Source organism: Moschus berezovskii, chromosome 11 (genome assembly GCF_049115385.1).
Source record: "Moschus berezovskii isolate FMDL1 chromosome 11, NW_MosBer_1.0, whole genome shotgun sequence".
NCBI lineage: Eukaryota > Metazoa > Chordata > Mammalia > Artiodactyla > Moschidae > Moschus > Moschus berezovskii.
Window position 1 is genome coordinate 38,437,653 of NC_142470.1, and position 21,251 is coordinate 38,458,903.

The 21,251-nt window shown below is 43.0% G+C and overlaps 1 protein-coding gene across 1 annotated transcript; it reads right to left on the reverse strand.

Annotated features, from left to right (window-relative positions):
• Positions 1-170: 170 nt before the first annotated feature.
• Positions 171-19,729, reverse strand: PCYOX1 (prenylcysteine oxidase 1). The gene is made up of 6 exons (XM_055399606.2): positions 19,549-19,729; positions 18,230-18,436; positions 17,036-17,210; positions 4,342-4,553; positions 3,840-3,992; positions 171-3,406 (listed from the first exon to the last, which is right to left on the reverse strand). Exons 1-6 carry the CDS (start codon positions 19,667-19,669, stop codon positions 2,748-2,750), a joined length of 1,527 nt encoding a protein of 508 aa, XP_055255581.1. The 5' UTR covers positions 19,670-19,729; the 3' UTR covers positions 171-2,747.
• Between the last annotated feature and the right edge of the window lie 1,522 nt (positions 19,730-21,251).

Genomic DNA, 21,251 nt, shown 5'->3' on the forward strand with positions numbered 1-21,251 from the left:
TCCAGTAGTAAATACTACAGTACTACACCATCCATGGTTGAACCCAGATTCCAAACTGAATAGAGGAACTACATATGCAGAGAGCTGATTGCTCAGAGGGTCAGCATCCATAACCCCCACAATGTTTTAAGGGTCAACCATATAGTACAACAGAAGTAAAACACAGGAAGTGATGATGTCATTGTTTTATTTTGAACACAAGTGGGAAAAAATTTTGAACACAAGAGTAGAAATACAATTCCAGAGGAAAACATTCCAGTGCATTGTGGTTCCTTATGGGGAAGAAGATGGTGATAATGCTGCCCATAATATACTCACCTAGTTTGTAAATTTTATGGTGCACAGACATGTATCATAAGTTTAAAAAAAATCAAGCAAATGCTTAAGCTTGTTTTTGTGATCTGGTAGAAAGCCTACAGATGATGAGTCACTTTAAAACTAGAGAGTGGGGTATACACAGTATGTGAGGTACTTGTAAACAAGTATGTAAAATGGTATTCCGTATTTATAGGAAATGTTGACAGAAAAAATATAGCTAGAGGGATCAAACTAGAGTTAATGTGAAGGCCATACATTTTTATTTTTCCATTCTCCCCTTTAAACCTTCCCTAACACTGCAACCACATAAAGTTGAATTTTAGAACTGGTAGAATTTCTAAGTGTGGCTCGTAACCTGCAGCATCACGCAGAAACGTAACAGAAATGCAGTCTTTTGTATGCCACTCCACACCTACTGCAACATCCTAGGGGTGAGGCCAGCCATGTTTTAACAAGCCTTCCAGTAACACTGGAGTAGGACTTGGCCTTCCTTCAGCCTGTGCATAATCTTTACCAGTCTCTTCTGTAAAAATTTCACTTGAGTAGCCTCCTGGAATAATGGGCCCTGACAGGTCTTTCTTCCAATCAAGTCTTTTTGAATTCTGTTAGTTGCATTAAAATTAATACGCTTACTATATGGATAACCTTTTTGCTCTTTAACAACTTCAGATGCCTCGTTGGAAAACAATCAGTTGGGTTTGATACAACAGTGATATTTAAAACCGGTGTTCTAAAAATATTTGCCATTGCAAAACAAGTCTGCAGATGTTAGAAATTATTCCACTAGAATTCACCCACTTTTAGCATATACACAACAGTGCTATACTCTACATGCTGTCGTCTTTAAAACCACAAAAGGAAAAAAGTACGAATGCCTCTTAACATACTTGTTAAGAATAAAAATAGTAAAAAGCTAACTCTGACAAACTATAAATTTAATTCCTGCCTCTACATCAAATATGGCAGTTTTATCGGCATACTAATATTCACAATTGTAGAGAATAAATCGCTTTAAGAATCAATGTTCTCCTTTTTGCTAAAAGGAGCAACTGCTATAATCTGGAGGAGTACTTTTTTAAAAAGAATATGTTAACTTGCTTGCAGTTCAGTTACTTTTAGAATTCACAAGTTTTTACTTGTTTTGTCCTTCCAGTGACTATAAGAACACTCATAATCTTTGTACAGGTGGAAAACCGGGTCTCAAGGTTGGCTGCATCCTGGAATCATTCAGGAAGCAGTCCTACAGGTGATTGCAACGTACAGCTGTACCACCACTTCAAAACAAGATTTCAACAACCAATTTCTCAATCAAAATGCTACAGTACCTTCAGAAGCATTTAACAGTTTGAACACAAACTGGATCTGATCAAGTGTGGCGTCACTGAATATTTTCTAGTGCCCGAGGCTCTAGAGTCATCTAAGTTGCCTCTGCTGTGAAGACTGTCAATGCTTCTTACTACCAAGACTACTAGAGTTCCCACTGAGAGAAATACTTTGCAACATGGATTTGCTTTGATAATGGATTGGGTTTCTTGGGACTTTTAAGGCACTAAAAACTCTTTGAAAACATCATAAACCCCCACATCAGTGACTCTAAACCCCAGTTGTACATCAGGAACTCTAAAAAGCTGAGGTCCTATCCTCAGTCCATTAAACCAATCTCTGTTGTGGGGCTCTATCACCATTTTTCAAAGCTCCTCAGGTGAGGGTTTGATAATAGAAGACAAATTTAAGAAATTTCTTAAATCAATAGCCTATACTCGCTTTTCATTTTACATGAGATTTTTGTGTGACATCTTTATATTACACTAAGAATTCTGAACTTCACCCCTAATGAAATAGAGACAGAAGCAATCAAAAGAACATTCTGAAAGTCAAGGCTTCAAGCATGGGCATATGTCCTTTGCAAAATGTAAGTTTGCCAGGCAAACTAAAACCAGGCATAAGATAACCTGTTCCCATGATAAAAGTTCCCATGGTAATTTTACCTGACTGAAGATCACATCCAACCGTGAAGTGCAAATGAACTAGTCCTGAACTAAAAGGTAAGTCTTCCTCAAGGACTCAGCTTAAAATGTTTTAAAGTTTCATTCAAAATCCAGGGCCCCATCCCAGACCTATTAAATCAACCTCCAGAGGAGCTAGAAAATTCATATGTCTAACAAGCTCCAGATGATTCTTATGATCAGACAAGTTTGGGAAATGCTGCTGATGGATATTCAAGAAAGTTCAGTTTTGGAGATGCAATAGGTTTACCTTCATGCTTAATTAGAACCTTGAGTTTCTCATGACTCACTGGGATTATTTTGTTAAACGATGATAATGGCAAAATATATTATTCAAAATCATCTCTGTTCAGACTATGTTCTTTTTTTTTTGCCAGTGATATTCCATTTGGAACCAGAAGGGGCATAAAAGAGAGTGGTATTTCATAGTTCCGTTTTAAGTCTCTCATATAAGTCCTCTTGGTCAATCATGTGTGTGTTCCCATTCCAGCGGTGATAGGCGAGGAGAGCAGCATTATAGCCTGCAATGGCACTCATTTCCATGGCACTTGCTGCAAACTCTATGCCGTTGAGGTAGTAAAGTCGATCATGGAGTATGATGGAGGGGCATTTCTCTGGAGGCGTATAATGAGGGTAAGCAAGCCATGACTGCTTCACAACATAATCGTAGGACACAAAGAGCTTTAAAATTTGTTTTTTAGTAAGTGGTGCTGCAGAAAAGATCTTCCAGACATGTGCTAAATCTGCTTTAGGCTGAGAAATACTGTCTTCTTCTACAGGGGACACAAGCCCAATGCTGTTAATGAATAAATCTGGATTATCAGTGGTTAAGATTGTACCAAGATGAAACTTATTTAAAGGTCTAGAACTAAGGACAAATGAATTCAACTCCCCTTTAATTAAAGTTGTCACTAAAGGTTCGTAGTGTTGATGGAATTCCTCAATTGGAGGATCGAAGTTGAGAAAATTTATATTGGACATTTTCCGATTCAATGGAGTGGCCACCAGGACGATGTCATAGAAGTCTGAATGGGTCTCAGATCCAGTTTGGTAGACCACTTCATACACCTTTGAGGGATTTCCTAGAGGAAATAAAAAAGCATTTTTTTTTTTAGTGTTTTGAACATACTATATTTTATACCTTCTAAAAATAATTCTATACCATAATAGTTTCTCCATAATTCTAAGGACTTAAACAAGTTTTATCCCTGAAGATAACTGGCCCCTGCATTTGTGTTATACTGAGGCCAATTTTCTACTTGGAATGGAAATAAAACCTATCAACAGGTACAAAATATGAAATGTTTACTTTTGAGGATGAAATTCTTTTTTAAATCCAAAGAGTCATGCCACTGTACTTGAGCACATGTGTATTTCCACACGACACGCAACACCTAACCTCCAATTTAAAATTTCATCATTTGGAACGGAGAGATGGAGAAACAGGTTTTTCTCCCTGAGCAATTATTTTCTGCAGGGGAAATTAGGAACAATAAAACAGGAGTTCAAGCTTACCTGTCTGCTTGGTCCTTGTTTTCTCCTCTATGGACATTACTAAGCCCGATACAAGATTGCTTCTGGAAGCCTGAAGGAGCCTTGAGCAAACAAGTTTATTGCCACCTTTTACTGCCCAAAGGCCAGGATCAGTACAGGACATTGACACTGCCCCTGTCAGCGGTAGGACAAAATGTGTTAATTCTGACTCTGTAAGAGGCCCTCTACCAACTCTCCCTTCCCAAGTAGCTGCATCTGGCTCCAAATCTAGACATTGCCAAATGACCCTCAGAGCAAAGTTTCCCCCAGCTGAGGACCATTCAACTAATAAAAACCAAAGACTCTGTTTCCAGAAAAATGCTCATCTATACGTGCACAATTTTGCCAACATTTTCATTGTGTCTGAGGTTTCACAAAGGAAGGTAGTCATCTCCAAATCATGGCCTAAAGTAAGGAGCCACCAAAGCATCAGGTAAACCGTGCTGTCAACTAATGTCCGTTACTATTCCAAGCCCTGACTTACCTACAAAGCCATTGATGTTTGTGGTTTGGCCATAATTTACCCTCATGACAGGAGTAATAATTTCATCAAGGAACTTCTCAGAGAAGCCTGCTTTCTGCAAGGTTTCAAGAAGTGACCGGTTAAATAATCCAAGATAGTCGTCCCCTCCTAGGGAATGCAGTAACTTTTCTACGCTACTGAAGGCATAGTCATGAGACTGGTAGCGGTAGATCCTTTTGAATAGAAGAGAAATGGTCATTAAACACCAGATAGTGGGGAGGGTACAAACAAAGAAGGAAATCAGCATCCTAAGACTCCAAGTGGCTTTCCTGTTTCCTTCAGACAAGTCCCTACCAATCCTGTGCGGTGCATCTTCCCCAGGTATCCCAGAGGCTCCTGGCCTCCCTTTCCCTCTGTCTCCTCTGGAGGAAGTCCACTGTCCTTTGAATTCACTCTTCTGCATGAATATGGTCATGGGATCACCTTTCAGGAAGTGGGTATGTCTTGTTCTCATTCATCTTCCAGCACAGTTAGACATGTCTAAAATTAAACTTTACCTTTCCACTAGGCTTGATCCTCTCCTCCTACCCCCAATTCCAACCAAAATAATGGGTTACTCCTAACATCCTACATATCATCCTCGGTTCATTTAGTTTTAAACATTTCATTTCTCCTTTCTGCTTCACCCACTTAAGAGAAGCTTCTCAATCTTCCTAACATCTCTCCTGTTATTTCTCATCTCCCTGATCTTAAGTGAAGCTTTATATTCAAACTACTAACAGTGCTCGCTTCGGCAGCACATACACTAAAACTGGAACAAACTACTAACATGAATAACTGATTTATCTGCCTCTAGTTTCTCTTTTTTATATAATTTTTTTTATATTTGTTATGTGTTAGAAGGTTAGTCTGTTGGATATGCTTCAGTTCAGTCGCTCAGTAGTGTCCGACTCTCCGCGACCCCATGAATCACAGCACGCCAGGCCTCCCTGTCCATCACCAACTCCCAGAGTTCACTCAAACTCATGTCCACAGAGTCGGTGATGCCATCCAGCCACCTCATTCTCTGTCATCCCCTTATCCTCCCGCCCCCAATCCCTCCCAGCATCAGAGTCTTTTCCAGTGAGTCAACTCGTCGCATGAGGTGGCCAAAGTATTGGAGTTTCAGTTTTAGCGTCAGTCCTTCCAATGAACACCCAGGATTGATCTCCTTTAGAATGGACTGGTTGGATCTCCTTTGAGTCCAAGGGACTCTCAAGAGTCTTCTCCAACACCACAGTTCAAAAGCATCAATTCTTCGGCGATCAGCTTTCTTCACAGTCCAACTCTCACATCCATACATGACCACTGGAAAAACCATAGCCTTGACTAGACGGACCTTGGTTGGCAAAGTAATGTCTCTGCTTTTTAATATACTATCTAGGTTGGTCATAACTTTCCTTCCAAGGAGCAAGCGTCTTTTAATTTCATGGCTTGGGTAAACTATTATTTTTTACTTGTTTGACATTTTAGTTTTTGGTCCCACTGCGCAGCAGATCTTAGTTCCCCAGCCAGGGATCAAACCCACACCCCCCTGCACTGGGAGAGCAGTGTCTTAACCACTGGACTGGCAGGGAAATCCCTCTGGTTTCTCTTCTTTGAGATATTTATCAATCTCCAAGAAGCACTAAAATACACTTCTGGTCAACCATCCATGTATTCAGAAACATCTCACTTATTACTACTACTTACTAAAGTTCTGACATTTAAAAAAATCATGAATTTTTAAGAGCCAAACTCATCAACTCCTTTGCTCCAACTGCAAATAAAGAAACAAAGGAGAGGTTAAAGAACTTGTCTAAAAGTGACATGTCAAGTAGAAGACTCAGAATCACTATTCCCCCTCTGCCCTCAACCACACACACACACTCGTAACTCACACTTGAACACAGCTGACCTATTCAGTACTCTCTAAATATGCTCTGGATATTGCTCCTAAACATTTTCACTAGCTCTTCCCTCCACCTGGAATACACTTCCCATCTGTAGTCATAGAACAGTTAACTACACATCCTTCAGAGCTTAAATCCCACCCACGTTACAAAGTCTTTATTTTAAATTTACTCTTGGCTGCACTGGCTCTTCATTGCTGAGCGTGAGCTTTCTCTGGTTACGGTGAGCAGGGGCTGCTCTTCAGTGTCGTAAGCATGCTTCTCCTGTCATGGAGCATGGACTCGAGAGTGCATGGGCTTCAGCAGCTGCAGCGCACAAGCTTCGTTGCTCTGTTGCATGTGGGATCTTCCCGGACCAGGGATTGAACTCATGTCCCGTGCACTGGCAGGCAGATTGTTAACCACTGGACCACCAGAGTCCTCCCTTTGCAAAGTCCTCCCCAGTTTCCCAGTCCACAGTGATACCATCATCTCCAAAAGTCCCATAAAACTTAGCACTCATGTTTAGCACTTAAATACTACTTTGTACTATTTATAGTAGTATATTAAATGCTACTTTGTACTAAAATTAACTATAATTAATTTTTAAGAAATATCACCTGACATTTCCCTATACTTTATGAACTTGAAAGAATGTCCACATAAATCAGTTCATGCAATAATTCAATATATAGTATTTCAGGCTGCAAGTGAGGATACAAAAATGAGGAAGTCATGGTTCCTTTCTCTCAAGGAACTTACAGTTAGGAACAGCTACTCAGGAACACACATAGCTAAGTCTATGAAGTAAAGGAAGAAATAAATGCCAAGGAAAGATCTCAATTAGTGGCCACAGGAGAAGAGTTTTTACATCAACTTTCTTCTCTCAAAATCAGCTGTAAACTTTTTTAAAAAGCAGAGATAATGTCATACACATTTCAACTTTACCTACTCTCTAACAAAGTAGTATGGGCTTCCCTGGTAGCTCAGCGGTAAAGAATCTGCTTGCCAATGCAAGAGAGGTGGGTTCTATCCCTGAGTCAGGAAGATCCCCTGGAGAAGGAAATGGCAACCCACTCCAGTATTCCTGCCTGGGAAATCCTATGGACAGAGGAGCCTGGTGGGCTACAGTCCATGGGGTCGCAAAGTGTCAACACTAGCAACAACAGTGTAGTATATAAAATGCTGAATAAATTTTTTGCGAAAATTCTCAGTGCCAAAACTGAGAAATTAAAATAATTCCTTGCAACCGTATCATTTGGCCTGTAGTGCCTAGGAAGTTGGAAAAAGTAGGATGAAAACACTGAGTTCTTCAGAAAAGTAATAAACTAAATACCTCATAAAACAAAGAGTGATCTTTTGCTAACGGTCAGCATGACAAAACAGTAGCCAATTAAGTAAGTTATATATGATGTTATGGATTCCCAGGTGGCGCTAGTGGTGAAGAACCCGCCTGCCAATGCCAGAAACACAAGAGACAGTGGTTCAATCCCTGGGTTGGAAAGATCCCCTGGAGTAAGAAATGGCAACCCGCTTCAGTATTCTTGCCTGGAAAGTTCCATGGACAGAGGAGCCTGGGAGGCCACAGTCCACTGGGCCACAAAGAGTCGCGAGCGACTGAGCACACACACACATCTAATGTTATAAAAAAATTATTCCTTGCCTCCTCCTGCCTGAGTCCCAACCACACTCAAGCAAGCCTCCTAAGTAAAGGCCTCATGGAGACACTCTATACCATATAAACACTGAGCACTGTAAGTGCATTACAGTACATATTTACTAAAAAGCAAGGTGTGAGTAACTACTAGTTTATACAAGCAACCTGATTAGCAGAAACTATCTTTTCTTTAAAAATCTGTACAACCCTTAATCATTCATTCACTCATTCATTCATTTATTCACGCAACAAATATTTATGGAGCATCAGTTTGAGCCAGACACCGTTCTAGATACTGAGGATGCTACTGCTGCTGCTAAGTCACTTCAGTCGTGTCCGACTCTGTGTGATCCCACAGACGGCAGCCCACCAGGCTCCCCCATCCCTGGGATTCTCCAGGCAAGAACACTGGAGTGGGTTGCCATTTCCTTCTCCAATGTGTGAAAGCGAAAAGTGAAAGCGAAATCGCTCAGTCGTGTCCGACCCTTAGCGACCCCATGGACTGCAGCCTACCAGGCCCCTCCATCCATGGGATTTTCCAGGCAAGAGTACTGGAGTGGCCTGCCATTGCCTTCTGCGAGATACTGAGGATACAGAGGTCAATAAACACAGAAAGAAAAATCGCTGCCACAACAGAGCTTTTGTTTTAGATGGGACAACAGGCAATAAAAACAAGCAACTTACATAACAGTTTGTGCTAAATTGCTTCAGTTGTATCTGACTCTTTGGGATCCTATGGACTGTAATCTTTCAGGCTCCTCTGTTGGTGGGATTCTCCAGGCAAGAGTAATGGAGTGGGTTGCTGTGCCCTACTCCAGGGGATCTTCCCGGCCCAGGGATCGAACCTGTGTCTCTTACATCTCCTGCACTGGCAGACAGGTTCTTTTATCAAGGAGAAAAGTAAACCAAAAGATTGGAAACACTTGGAGCTGGCAGAGTTGCAACTCTACAGCTGAAGCAGAGAGATCCAGGAGAGCAGGAGGCACAGACAGAAAAAAGTAGTAGAGGTGGGATGAAGGACTTCTAAAATGGAGTAAGGACCTTAGAAAAATCTGCCCCTACATAAAAGCAATAAGAACACTGGCAAACACTGTCAACATCAACTGTTTTGGAACTCTGGAAATAAAACAAACACTGGCAAAAATCCCAGGTATATTTAGATGGCTGACTGTAAGAACAAATGAGCCCTGTGGTATTTGAACTGTCCCTAATCTCATTCCCATCTTGCTAGCAACAAGGTAGCCTGCAAAATCAGCAGCCTTGCAACCACAATACCTGTGAAACCAGCAAGCTGGGAGCCACAGAGGTGATAACACATGTTTAGAGCATCCCCAAATTCCCATTGTCAAAGAAATGCCCCTATTTGCCTTATCAGGACTTGTTTTTTTTTTAATTAAAAATTTTAAAGGATATACTCCATTTACAAAATTGGGAAATGAGTACATCAAGGCTGTAACTGTCCACCCTGTTTATTTAACTTATATACACAGTTCAGTTCAGTCGCTCAGCTGTGTCCAAATCTTTGAGACCCCAAGAATCACAGCATGCCAAGCCTCCCTGTCCACCACCAACTCCCAGCGTTCACTCAAACTCATGTCCATCGAGTCGGTGATGCCATCCAGCCATCTCATCCTCTGTCATCCCCTTCTCCTCCCGCCTCCAATCCCGCCCAGCATCAGTATTTCCAATGAGTCAACTCTTTGCATGAGATGGCCAAAATACTGGAGTTTCAGCCTCAGCAGCAGTCCCTCCAATGAACACCCAGGATTGATCTTTAGAATGGACTGGTTGGATCTCCTTGCAGTCCAAGGGACTCTCAAGAGTCTTCTCCAACACTACAGTGAAAGCATCAGTTCTTCGGCACTCAGCCTTCTTCACTGTCCAACTTTCACATCCATACATGACCACTGGAAAATCATAGCCTTGACTAGACGGACCTTGGTTGGCAAAGGAATGTCTCTGCTTTTTAATATGCTATCTAGGTTAGTCATAACTTTCCTTCCAAGGAATAAGTGTCTTTTAACTTCATGGCTGCAATCTCCATCTGCAGTGATTTTGGAGCCCCCAAAAATAAAGTCTGACACTGTTTCCATTGTTTCCCCATCTATTTCCCATGAAGTGATGGGACCAGATGCCATGATCTTTGTTTTCTGAATGTTGAGCTTTAAGCCAACTTTTTTCACTCTCTTCTTTCACTTTCATCAAGAGGCTTTTGAGTTCCTCTTCACTTTCTGCCATAAGGGTGGTGTCATCTGCATATCTGAGGTTATTGATATTTCTCCCAGCAATCTTGATTCCAGCTTGTGCTTCTTCCAGCCCAGCGTTCCTCATGATGTACTCTGCATATAAGTTAAATAAACAATATACAGCCTTGACGTACTCCTTTTCCTATTTGGAACCAGTCTGTTATTCCATGTCCAGTTCGAACTGTTGCTTCCTGACCTGCATACAGGTTTCTTAAGAGGCAGGTCAGGTGGTCTGGTATTCCCATCTCTTTCAGAATGTTCCACAGTTTATTGTGATCCACACAGTCAAAGGCTTTGGCATAGTCGATAAAGCAGAAATAGATGTTTTTTCTGGAACTCTCTTGCTTTTTCCACGATCCAGCCGATGTTGGCAATTTGATCTCTGGTGCCTCTGCCTTTTCTAAAGCCAGCTTGAACATCTGGACGTTCACAGTTCACGTACTGCTGAAGCCTGTCTTGGAGAATTTTGAGCATGACTTTACTAGCGTGTGAGATGAGTGCAATTGTGCAGTCGTTTGAGCATTCTTTGGCATTGCCTTTCTTTGGGATTGGAATAAAAACTGACCTTTTCCAGTCCTGTGGCCACTGCTGGGTTTTCCAAATTTGATGGCATATTGAGTGCAGCACTTTCACAGCATCATCTTTCAGGGTTTGAAATAGCTCAATTGGAATTCCATCACCTCCACTAGCTTTGTTCGTAGTGATGCTTTCTAAGGCCCACTTGACCTCACATTCCAAGATGTCTGGCTCTAGGTGAGTGATCACACCATCATGATTATCTCGGTCGTGAAGATCTCTTTTGTATAGTTTTTCTGTGTATTCTTGCCGCCTCTTCTTAGTATCTTCTGCTTCTGTTAGGTCCATACCATTTCTGTCCTTTATTGAGCTGATCTTTGCATGAAATGTTCCCTTGATATCTCTAATTTTCTTGAAGAGATCTCTAGTCTTTCCTATTCTGTTGTTTTCCTCTATTTCTTTGCATTGATCGCTGAGGAAGGCTTTCTTATCTCTCCTTGCTATTCTTTGGAACTCTGCATTCAGATGCTTATATCTTTCCTTTTCTCCTTTGCTTTTTGCTTCTCTTCTTTTCACAGCCATTTGTAAGGCCTCCCCAGACAGCCATTTTGCTTTTTTGCATTTCTTTTCCATGGGGATGGTCTTGATCCCTGTCTCCTGTACAATGTCACGAACCTCCATCCAGAGTTCATCAGGCACTCTATCAGATCTAGTCCCTTAAATCTATTTCTCACATTTAGGTCATACCTGAATGGTAAGTGGTTTTCCCTAATTTCTTCAATTTAAGTCTGATTTTGGCAATAAGGAGTTCATGATCTAAGCCACAGTTAGCTTCCAGTCTTGTTTTTGCTAACTGTATAGAGCTTCTCCATCTTTGGCTGAAAAGAATATAACCAATCTGATTTCAGTGTTGACCATCTGGTGATGTCCATGTGTAAAGTCTTTTCTTGTGTTGTTGGAAGAGGGTATTTGCTATGACAAGTGCGTTCTCTTGGCAAAACTCTATTAGCCTTTGCCCTGCTTCATTCCGTGCTCCAAGGCCAAATTTGCCTGTTACTCCAGGTGTTTCTTGACTTCCTACTTTGGCATTCCAGTCCCCTATAATGAAAAGGACATCTTTTTTGGGTGTTAGTTCTAAAAGGTCTTGTAGGTCTTCATAGAACCATTCAACTTCGGCTTCTTCAGCATTACTGGTTGGGGCATAGGCTTGGATTACCATGATACTGAATGGTTTGCTTTGGAAACGAACAGAGATCATTCTGTCGTGTTTGAGATTGTATCGAAGTACTGCATTTTGGACTCTTTTGTTGACCATGACGGCTACTCCACTTCTAAAAGATTCCTGCCACATCATGTGAAATGCTGGGCTGGATGAAGTTAAAGCTGGAATCAAGACTGCCAGGAGAAATATCAGTAACCTCAGATATCCAGATGACACCACCTTAATGGCAGAAAGTGAAGAGGAACTAAAGAGCCTCTAGAGGAAGGTGAAAGAGGAGAGAGAAAAAGCTGGCCTAAAACTCAACATTCAAAAAACTAAGATCATGGCATCTGGTCCCATCACTTTATGGCAAATTGATGGGGAAACAATGGGAACAGTGACAGCCTATTATTTTGGGCTCCAAAATCACTTCAGATGGTGACTGCAGCCATGAAACTACAACACCCTCACTCCTTGGAAGAAAAGCGATGACAAACTCAGCACATTAAAAAGCAGACACCGCTTTGCCAACAAAGGTCCACATAGTCAAAGCTATGGTTTTTCTGGTCGTCGCGTATGGATGTGAAGGTTGGACCATAAAGACTGAGTGCTGAAGAACTGATGCCTTCGAACTGTGGAGCTGGAAAAGACTCCTGAGAGTCCCTTGGACTGCAAGGAGATCAAACCAGTCAATTCTAAAGGAAATCAACCTGGAATATTCATTGGAAGGATTGATACTGAAGCTGAGGCTCAAATACTTTGGCCACCTGATGTGAAGAGCTGACTCAGTGGAAAAGACCCTGATGCTGGGAAAGACTGAAGGCAGGAGGAGAAGCGGACGACAGAGGATGAGATGGCTGGGTGGCATCATTGACTCAATGGACATGAGTTTGATCAAACTCCAGGAGATAGTGAAGGACGGGGAAGCCTAGCATGCTGCAGTCCATGGGCTGCAAAGAGTTGGACATGACTGAGCAACTGGACAACAACTCCAAGTACAATTACAAAATACTGGCTACATTCCCTATGTTGCACAGTACATCCTGCAGACTATCTTACACCCAATACTTTATACTTTCTATGCCCCCACCCCAACACTGTCCTTCCCCCCTCGCCACTGATAACCACTAGTTTGTTCTCTGTATCTGTGAGTCTGCTTCTTTTTTGTTATAGCCACTAGTTTGCTGCATTTTTAGACTGTTTATGTGTGCGTGCTCAGTCATGTCCAACTCTTTGCGACCCTACGGACTGTAACCTGTCAGGCTCTCCTGTCCATGGGATTATTCCAGCAAGAATACTGGAATGGGTTGCCATTTCCTTCTCCAGGGAATCTTTCTGAACCAGGGATCGAATCTGTGTCTCCTGTATTGGCAAGAGGATTCTTTACCACAGGGAAACCTTTTCTTTTTAGATTAGGGCTTGTCTTTTTCTTACCTCACTCTATACAAACAGCCCATCCTGAGCACATCTGTCAAAAACTTTTGTTGCCTGAGGTCATGATACCAAGTGGGGCTAGCAAGAGACTTATCAGAAGATTTTAAAAAGAAATACTGGGGAATGAAAAATCCCAATTCGTTTCTAGGGACTTAGAAGGCCATGCCCATGTACAAGACTGTCACATGCCCAGGAAAGACCTCAGAAGGCCCTCATCTGTCACCTTCGGCTGACCTTGAGGCTTTGAGCAAGCCAGAATTAAAGGCTAGAGCTATAAACTACCTGCCAGAGCACTGCAAGCAGTCCTCACACACACACACACACTTGAGCAGCCAAACATGAGTAGCCAAAGAATACCAACTTCACAGAATGAGTTCCAGAGTCACTAACAAACAAACAGCAACAGTAACAAACTCCGGGGGTGAGCGGATTTCTGATGTCCAGAGTTACTATTCAATATTATTTTAAATGTCCAGTTTACAACAAAAATCAACAGAAATCCTCCCTAAGAAAACCCAGACATTGGACCTGCCAGACAAAGACTTCAAATCAGCTACTATAAATATGCTCAAAGAAGTAAAGGAAGCCATATCTAAAGAACTAAAGCACGTATGAAAACAACATAGATAAGGGACTTCCCTGGTGGTCCAGTGGTTAATACTCCATGTTCCCAATGTAGGGGACACAGGTTCGATCCCTGGTTGGGGAACTAAGATCCTGCATACCACACATCTTGGCCACAAACAAAGAAATGTAGATTAGAACAAACAGAGACTGCTAATAAAGAGAAAGAAAGAACAGAAAAAAAAAAAAAAAAAAACAACTGTGGAGTTGAAAACAGCAGATAAAATTAAAAATCCCCTAGTGAAATGTAAGGGAATTCACTGTTCCTGACTCCTCTTTGGCAGCCTCTGTGGCTCCTAATCCTGGTTTTTGTGACATAGGTGACACAAGTATTTAACAACTGGATTGAGGGCAAGAGGAAAAGGGGTGACAGAGGGTGAGATGGCTCAATGGCATCACTGACTCAACAGACCTGAGTCTGCACAACCTCTGGGTAACAGTGAAGGACAGGGAAGCATGGCATGCAGCAGTCCACGGCGTTGCTAGTAGTCGGAAATGACTTAGTGACTGAACAACAAGAGCATTAAACAGAAAGTAGACTGATTACAGCCCTGGAACTGAGTCAAGACTCCCTGCTGAGGGCAAGGAAAGAGATTCCTGGGGAAGAGAAAACATGCAGGCAGAAGCTATTTCATAAGACCAGCAGTATTTCACTATTTAGCAACTGGCACATGATGGCTCAATACTTGCCCTTTATCCAACAGGGTATGATGGATATGACAGAATTATCAAAATAAGATCTGCATGTTCTTACTGAAAGGAACAGAAATACATGGCCCTTTAAACAATATAACGGTCAGCACTCTATAATCAAGGATCAAAGATACATGGCGGGGCAGGGGGGCATAATTCCATGTTTGGGAATTATTTTCTAAAATCAAAAGTTGTATAATATACAGGGAACTATACGCAATGTATGTGTATGTGCTTGTGACCCCATGGACTGTAGGCTGCCAGGCTCCTCTGTCGATGGGATTCTCCAGGCAAGAATACTATAGTGGGTTGTCATTTCCTTCTTCAGGGGATCTTCCCAACCCAGGAAGATAGATTCTTTATTAGCTAAGCCACCAGGAAACCCCACTAAATGCAAAACTTTGTGATAAGTCATAATGGAAAAGAATATTAGAAAAGAATGTATATATGTATTAATAAAACCACTTCGCTGTACAGCAGAAATTAACACAACATTGTAATCACTATACTTCCAACAAAATATTTTTTTTTAATTCAGAGGATAACTGGTTTACAATGTTGTGTTGGTTTCTGCTGTACAACAACGTGAATCAGCTGTAAGTATATATACATATATCCCCTCCCTTTTGAACTTCCCTCCCACCCCCTTATCCTGTCCCTCACATTTTTAAAAAATAGTATAATCTATGTATCCCCTCCTTGGGCCTTTTTCACAGTTCTGTAATACACTAAATTCACTTCAAAAAGTGATTTCTTAATTACTGAAAGGGCAATTCTCTACATGTCAAGAAAACTGATTCACACAGGCGAGGCTGTATCTCATGCAAACTTGATTTTCCTGTTGAAGATGCAGCAACATGCCAACTTTCTTTAAAAAGTGACTGGCTCTACACAAATTCTATACATTTTCCTAGTGAACTGCTTATCTCTCTACTAGAATATATATTCGATAAGGGCATGGGTATGTTCTAGGTTCAACATCTTCAAGACCCAGAATACTGCCTGGCACATACTAAGCACTCAATATTTGGTGGATAAATAAATGAATGCATGACTACTTTAACAACCTGCACTATAGCTGACCTTTCCAGTAACTGGAAAGAAGTTCAACAAATTGACCTCAGAATGATGCTTAAAAAGAAAGAAATCTCCAACTACTACAAGTTACAGAAACTAGAATATATTTATCCTATTCAACTCTTACAAGCTGAATTTCTCCAAGATCTAAAATTGGAAACCAGCACAAAAATTAGCACATGCCAACAACCTTAAAAAAAAATAGGTTATATCATACATGTATATGTACAGTTGAGTCCCTTTGCTGTCTACCTGAAACTATCACAACATTGTTAAACGGCTATACCCCAATACAAAATTAAAAGATTTTTAAAAAAATAAGCTACAGTTTTCAAAGTCAGAATGTTTTTTGTTTTAATATTCTCTTGGCTGAGCTGTATAGCATGTGGCATCCTAGTTTCCCAACCAGGCATCAAATGTGCACTCCCTGCATTGGAAGTGTGGAGTCTTAACCACTAGTCCACCAGGGAAGGCTCTGCCGCTGCTGCTGCTGCTAAGTCGCTTCAGTCGTGTCCGACTCTGTGCAACCCCACAGACGGCAGCCCACCAGGCTCCGCCATCCCTGGGATTCTCCAGACAAGAACACTGGAGTGGGTTGCCATTGCCTTCTCTGGGGAAGGCTCTAGACTGGTTATTTTATGTTACTTTTCTTACTTACCAAAGCAATGCATATTCATATGTAAAGAACTTTTTGAAAATACAGAAAAACAAAGAAAAGGAAAAGAGGCACCTATATTCTCACTAGGCAGGACAGTGTGGGAATATAATACCTTAATATAAATTCTTGGGGCACAGAACTGATATGCTATTTCAGGCTGCTGGCTCACTGAAACTTCATGTCACAGTTAAATTAAGCTCATTTAAGTTTTCTACAAGCTCTTGTACATATCACCTCATCCATCTACACACAACACTAAAACAGTTCAGAGATTAAGAGGGAGGACTCTGGAGTCAGACTGCTTGGGTAAGAACTCCAGCTCCACCAGTTACTAGGCAGGTGGACTTGCATACCTAAAACCTCTATGCCTCCACCTTCCAGTAACCTACAAAAAGAAGCTAGCAACAGTACCTACCTCAGAGAGCTGTCGTAAGACTTCAAGGAGTTAGTATGTGCAGAGTATTTAAAAGAGTCTGACAGCATTAAATAAGCATTTGCAAAATATGTTTTCAGAAGCAAAAATAAATGACCCTTTCACATTCCAAGTGGATAAAAGCTCTGCATATCATATACAAAACATTTTTCCTAACGACCTTACAAATAGGCTTTGTGGTTAGGTAGAGAACTGTTCTAAAAAACTGTAATTCCTACAGATTATTTAATAAAAGGTCTTAGGTTAAATGCAAGAGAAAAAATTACCTCATAAACTTGTCTAATATATCCTCTACCCACATGTGCATTCGGAGGGACTGAAATCCATAGTGCCAAATTAGTTTAATCATGTTAATTATAAACCAGCTGCTCTCTTCATACACCAGAGTCTCTCCATTATACACCCCCATTAGGCCACTAGGGCTCTGAACAGCAGAGAGACCTGCAAAAACAAAGAAAGGGTAACTAAGTCAATGGTTTCTGTACTGATCAAATGAGAGAAGGTAATCTGAAGCTATGGGGGACACTCTGAAATGAGTGAATCTGGGCTTCCCCCAGTTCTCAGGAAACATGTTAACAGAGCTCTATCTTTAGAACAGTGTGTGATACTCTAGACATCACACTGTCCAAAAGCAGATTCCCTTAAAGATGGGTTGGATGATCATGCAGCTATATCAAAATTAGAAACTGGCTATATTTAGTCTCAAAAGACTAAAAAAGGCAAAAGAAAAAGCCAAAGGAAGCTGAATTCATCTTAAAATCAGAAATGTCAGACATGACTTTTGCAGCATAAATTGCTCCTGGCACACACTTGCCCTTGTGGAGCGAAGAGGCCCTGGAAGCATCCACAGGAAATGTGGAAAGCAGCTAAGGATAATAGGATTTCCATTTCTGTGCAAATCCTATTCTGCGTAACTCCATACTTCTCATAACTGGAAGGAGGCCAAAATTACACAATATTTCCTGAGGAGGGCGCCTGCAGAGGCCCCCCAGGCTTTCCCCACAACCTGTCCAATGCCTCAGATGGTAGCAAAGCAGTCAGATGTCCCAAGTTCCAGGCACATGTTTGACCCTACAGCTGTGAGTGACCTTAAGTCAGACACCTCAACTCTCTGGGCCTCATTTCCCTAGCTGTAAAATAAGCATGCTAGGTTTTGCTAACTCAAACCATTCTTTGATTCTTTAACACAAACCCAGAATATATAAGAATCAACAACAGCAACCATCCCCAACCCACGCCCCATGGCTGTAATTCCAGATAACTGAAGATATACTGTAGTGTCCCATTACAGCAGAGCAGCTCCTAAGGCAGTGCCAACTGCTAGCAGGAAAGTGAGGAAAGCAGTTTTACCAGCTTCACTGTAAAAGACAATTAATAAGGCAGAAAAGTTTCAGTTCCCTATCTGATAACAATATCCATGCACTTTCAAGTCTACTTTGCTCTCAGACCAAATTACATACCCAGATCCTTGACAAAACGCTTCATGTGCAGATTTAAAGGATGGATGACAGAACCTCCTGACTCAAATTCTTGCCCCCGCACATTCAAGGTGGCCAGACGGCCTCCCACCTTTCCTTTTTCGAACACGTCAATCTTCACATCTTTCCCAAATTTCTGCCGCAGATAATAGGCTGCTGATGTGCCACCAATTCCAGCTCCAATAACCGCTATGGTGGGGAAAAAAAAGAACAGGGTTTTTCCTCTTACTAGCTTCGCATGTTTGTTTTTGAAAGGCCGTAAATTAACAACGGACATTACCTAAAGCAGTTACCGACAATTTAGGGAAGTCTGGGGAGAGGGAGGCAAGGGACAGTTGCAGTGAAGATAGAAAGAACTCTAAATCTGGACAGACAATGCCCCCAGACAACAGGAGTAGTAGATTGTTATTTTTTTTTTTCCCCCAGCCAGATGCCCCAAGTCTTTCACAGTTCGTTGCTGAGGCACCAAGTGGCCCGCACACGCTCCTTTGTGCCCAATGCAAGGGAACAGAGGAGGTGGGGCCTTTCCAGCACGCATTTTAAATAAAGTGGCCGCCATTTTTGCCTAGATTTGTTCTGTCTCGTTAATGTAAATAGCTTAATGATCCCAAAGAAAACAGGTTAAAAAGGAATAAAAATAAACCACAACAAAAAAAAGCAAAACAAAATAAACAGGGAGCAAACTACCAAAACGAATCAAACTAAAAGAGTGACTGTTTCCGCTGGGTAGTTGTCCTAGGTAAAGTACTTGTGCAAGCCAGGGGCCTCTACAAGCCGGTCGACTTCAACAAAGCAGACGGCGGAGGGGTACCCCTCCAGCCCATCACCGGAAGCACACGCGGTCAGCCTGTTGGCGCTGCTCGGCGGGCTGTGCTCGCGTGCGCCCCTCATCTGCAGAGCGGAACTGGCCAGTCGCTCCCTGAGCAGCCAGAGGACCGGCCTCCGAACAAGTGCAGCAAGGGAAGGCCGCGGGAGGGGCCTTTGCTTCCTTGGAGCCCCAGGCCCCCGAGACAGGGGCTGCAGCGACGCCGGGCGCCCGCCCGCGAACTGGTCCGGGTCGCCCCCAACTCCACTGCCCATTTCTCAAGTGGGCATGCCTCCACGCCCGAGAAAGGGCGTTCCCTGGGGCACTGAAAGCGGCTCGGAGGCGCGAACCGGGAAGAGCGCCACATTCGCAGCGGGATGGTTCCGCGCGACCCAGCGGGCGCCGCGGGAGCCCGGCCTGCAGCAGCTGGCAGCGACCGCCCGGCGCGGGGCGCGCTCTCGCCACCCCGGCAGCGCGCCGCCTCTTCCTCGCCTACCGATCTTCTCCGGCGGGGCCCGCCGCTCGGCGCTCCCGGGGTACCACCAGCTGCACAGCAGCAACAGCCCCAGCCCCAGCCGCAGAGTCGAGCACGCAAGCCCAGGAGCTGCGAGTCCCATGGCTCTCCAAGCGCTGCGGTCGGACTGGAACGCCAGGCTGCCACCCGCATTTGAGTCTGCGCTCTCCGTCCGCCCCGCCCCCTGGCTGGCCTCACCCCTCCAAGCCCCGCCCAGGCCCCTCCCACCCTACCCCCACTCCTCAGCGCAGGCCCCTGACACCCCAGGGCCACACTTCTCTCCTGGAGTTCCCAACCGGGTGGTCTGGGTACTCCAAGCCGGCCCTGCCCCGCCCCCCGAAACTCACCCTGCTTCAGGGAGACACCAAAGGCCCCAGAGGAGGCTCACCCCAGCTTTTAATTTCTTCAGCTGTGCCCTCTTCTGTCCCTACAATCGCTCTCGCTCAAACAATGGTCACAGCTAATCGCTGCCAAAAACAGACCAGGGGTGCAAGAAATACTTTACTGAGTGCTTACTACGTTCGGAACTGCTGGATATGGGATGAATGCGTAAATGGTACTGACAGTGACAGTGGCAGTCGCTCAGTCGTGTCCGACTCTTTGCGACCGCATGGGCTGTAGCCTGCCAAGGTCCTCTGTCCATGGGATTCTGCAGGCAAGAATACTGGAGTTGGTTGCCATTCCCTTCTCCAGGGGATCTTAAAAGGAAAAACAGGGGAGCCCAGGGATAGGATAGTTCAAAGTGAAAGGAGTGGAAACATCGTGACAGACGAATAAAAATAATGTATTGACCTCATACAGGACAGAAATGGTATGGACCTAACAGAAGCAGAAGATATTAAGAAGAGGCAGCAAGAATACACAGAAGAACTGTACAAAAAAGACCTTCACAACCAAGACAATCACAATGGCGTGATCACTCACCTAGAGCCAGACATCTTGGAATGTGAAGTCAAGTGGGTCTTAGAGAGCATCACTACGAACAAAGCTAGTGGAGGTGATGGAATTCCAATTGAGCTATTTCAAACCCTGAAAGATGATGCTGTGAAAGTGCTGCACTCAATATGCCAGCAAATTTGGAAAACTCAGCAGTGGTCACAGGACTGGAAAAGGTCAGTTTTCATTTCAATCCCAAAGAAAGGCAATGCCAAAGAACGCTCAAACTACCGCACAATTGCACTCATCTCACACGCTAGTAAAGTCATGCTCAAAATTCTCCAAGCCAGGCTTCAGCAATATGTGAACCATGAACTTCCAGATGTTCAAGCAGGTTTTAGAAAAGGCAGAGGAACCAGAGATCAAATTGCCAACATCCGCTGGATCATGGAGAAAGCAAGAGAGTTCCAGAAAAACATCTATTTCTGCTTCATTGACTATGCCAAAGCCTTTGACTGTGTGGATCACAGTAAACTGTGGAAAATTCTGAAAGAGATGGGAATACCAGACCACCTGACCTGCCTCTTGAGAAACCTGGATGCAGGTCAGGAAGCAACAGTCAGAACTGTACATGGAACAACAGACTGGTTCTAGATAGGAAAAGGAGTACGTCAAGGTTGTATACTATCACCCTACTTATTCAACTTATATGCAGAGTACATCATGAGGAACGCTGGGCTGGAAGAAGCACAGCTGGAATCAAGATTGCTGGGAGAAATATCAATAACCTCAGCTATGCAGATGACACC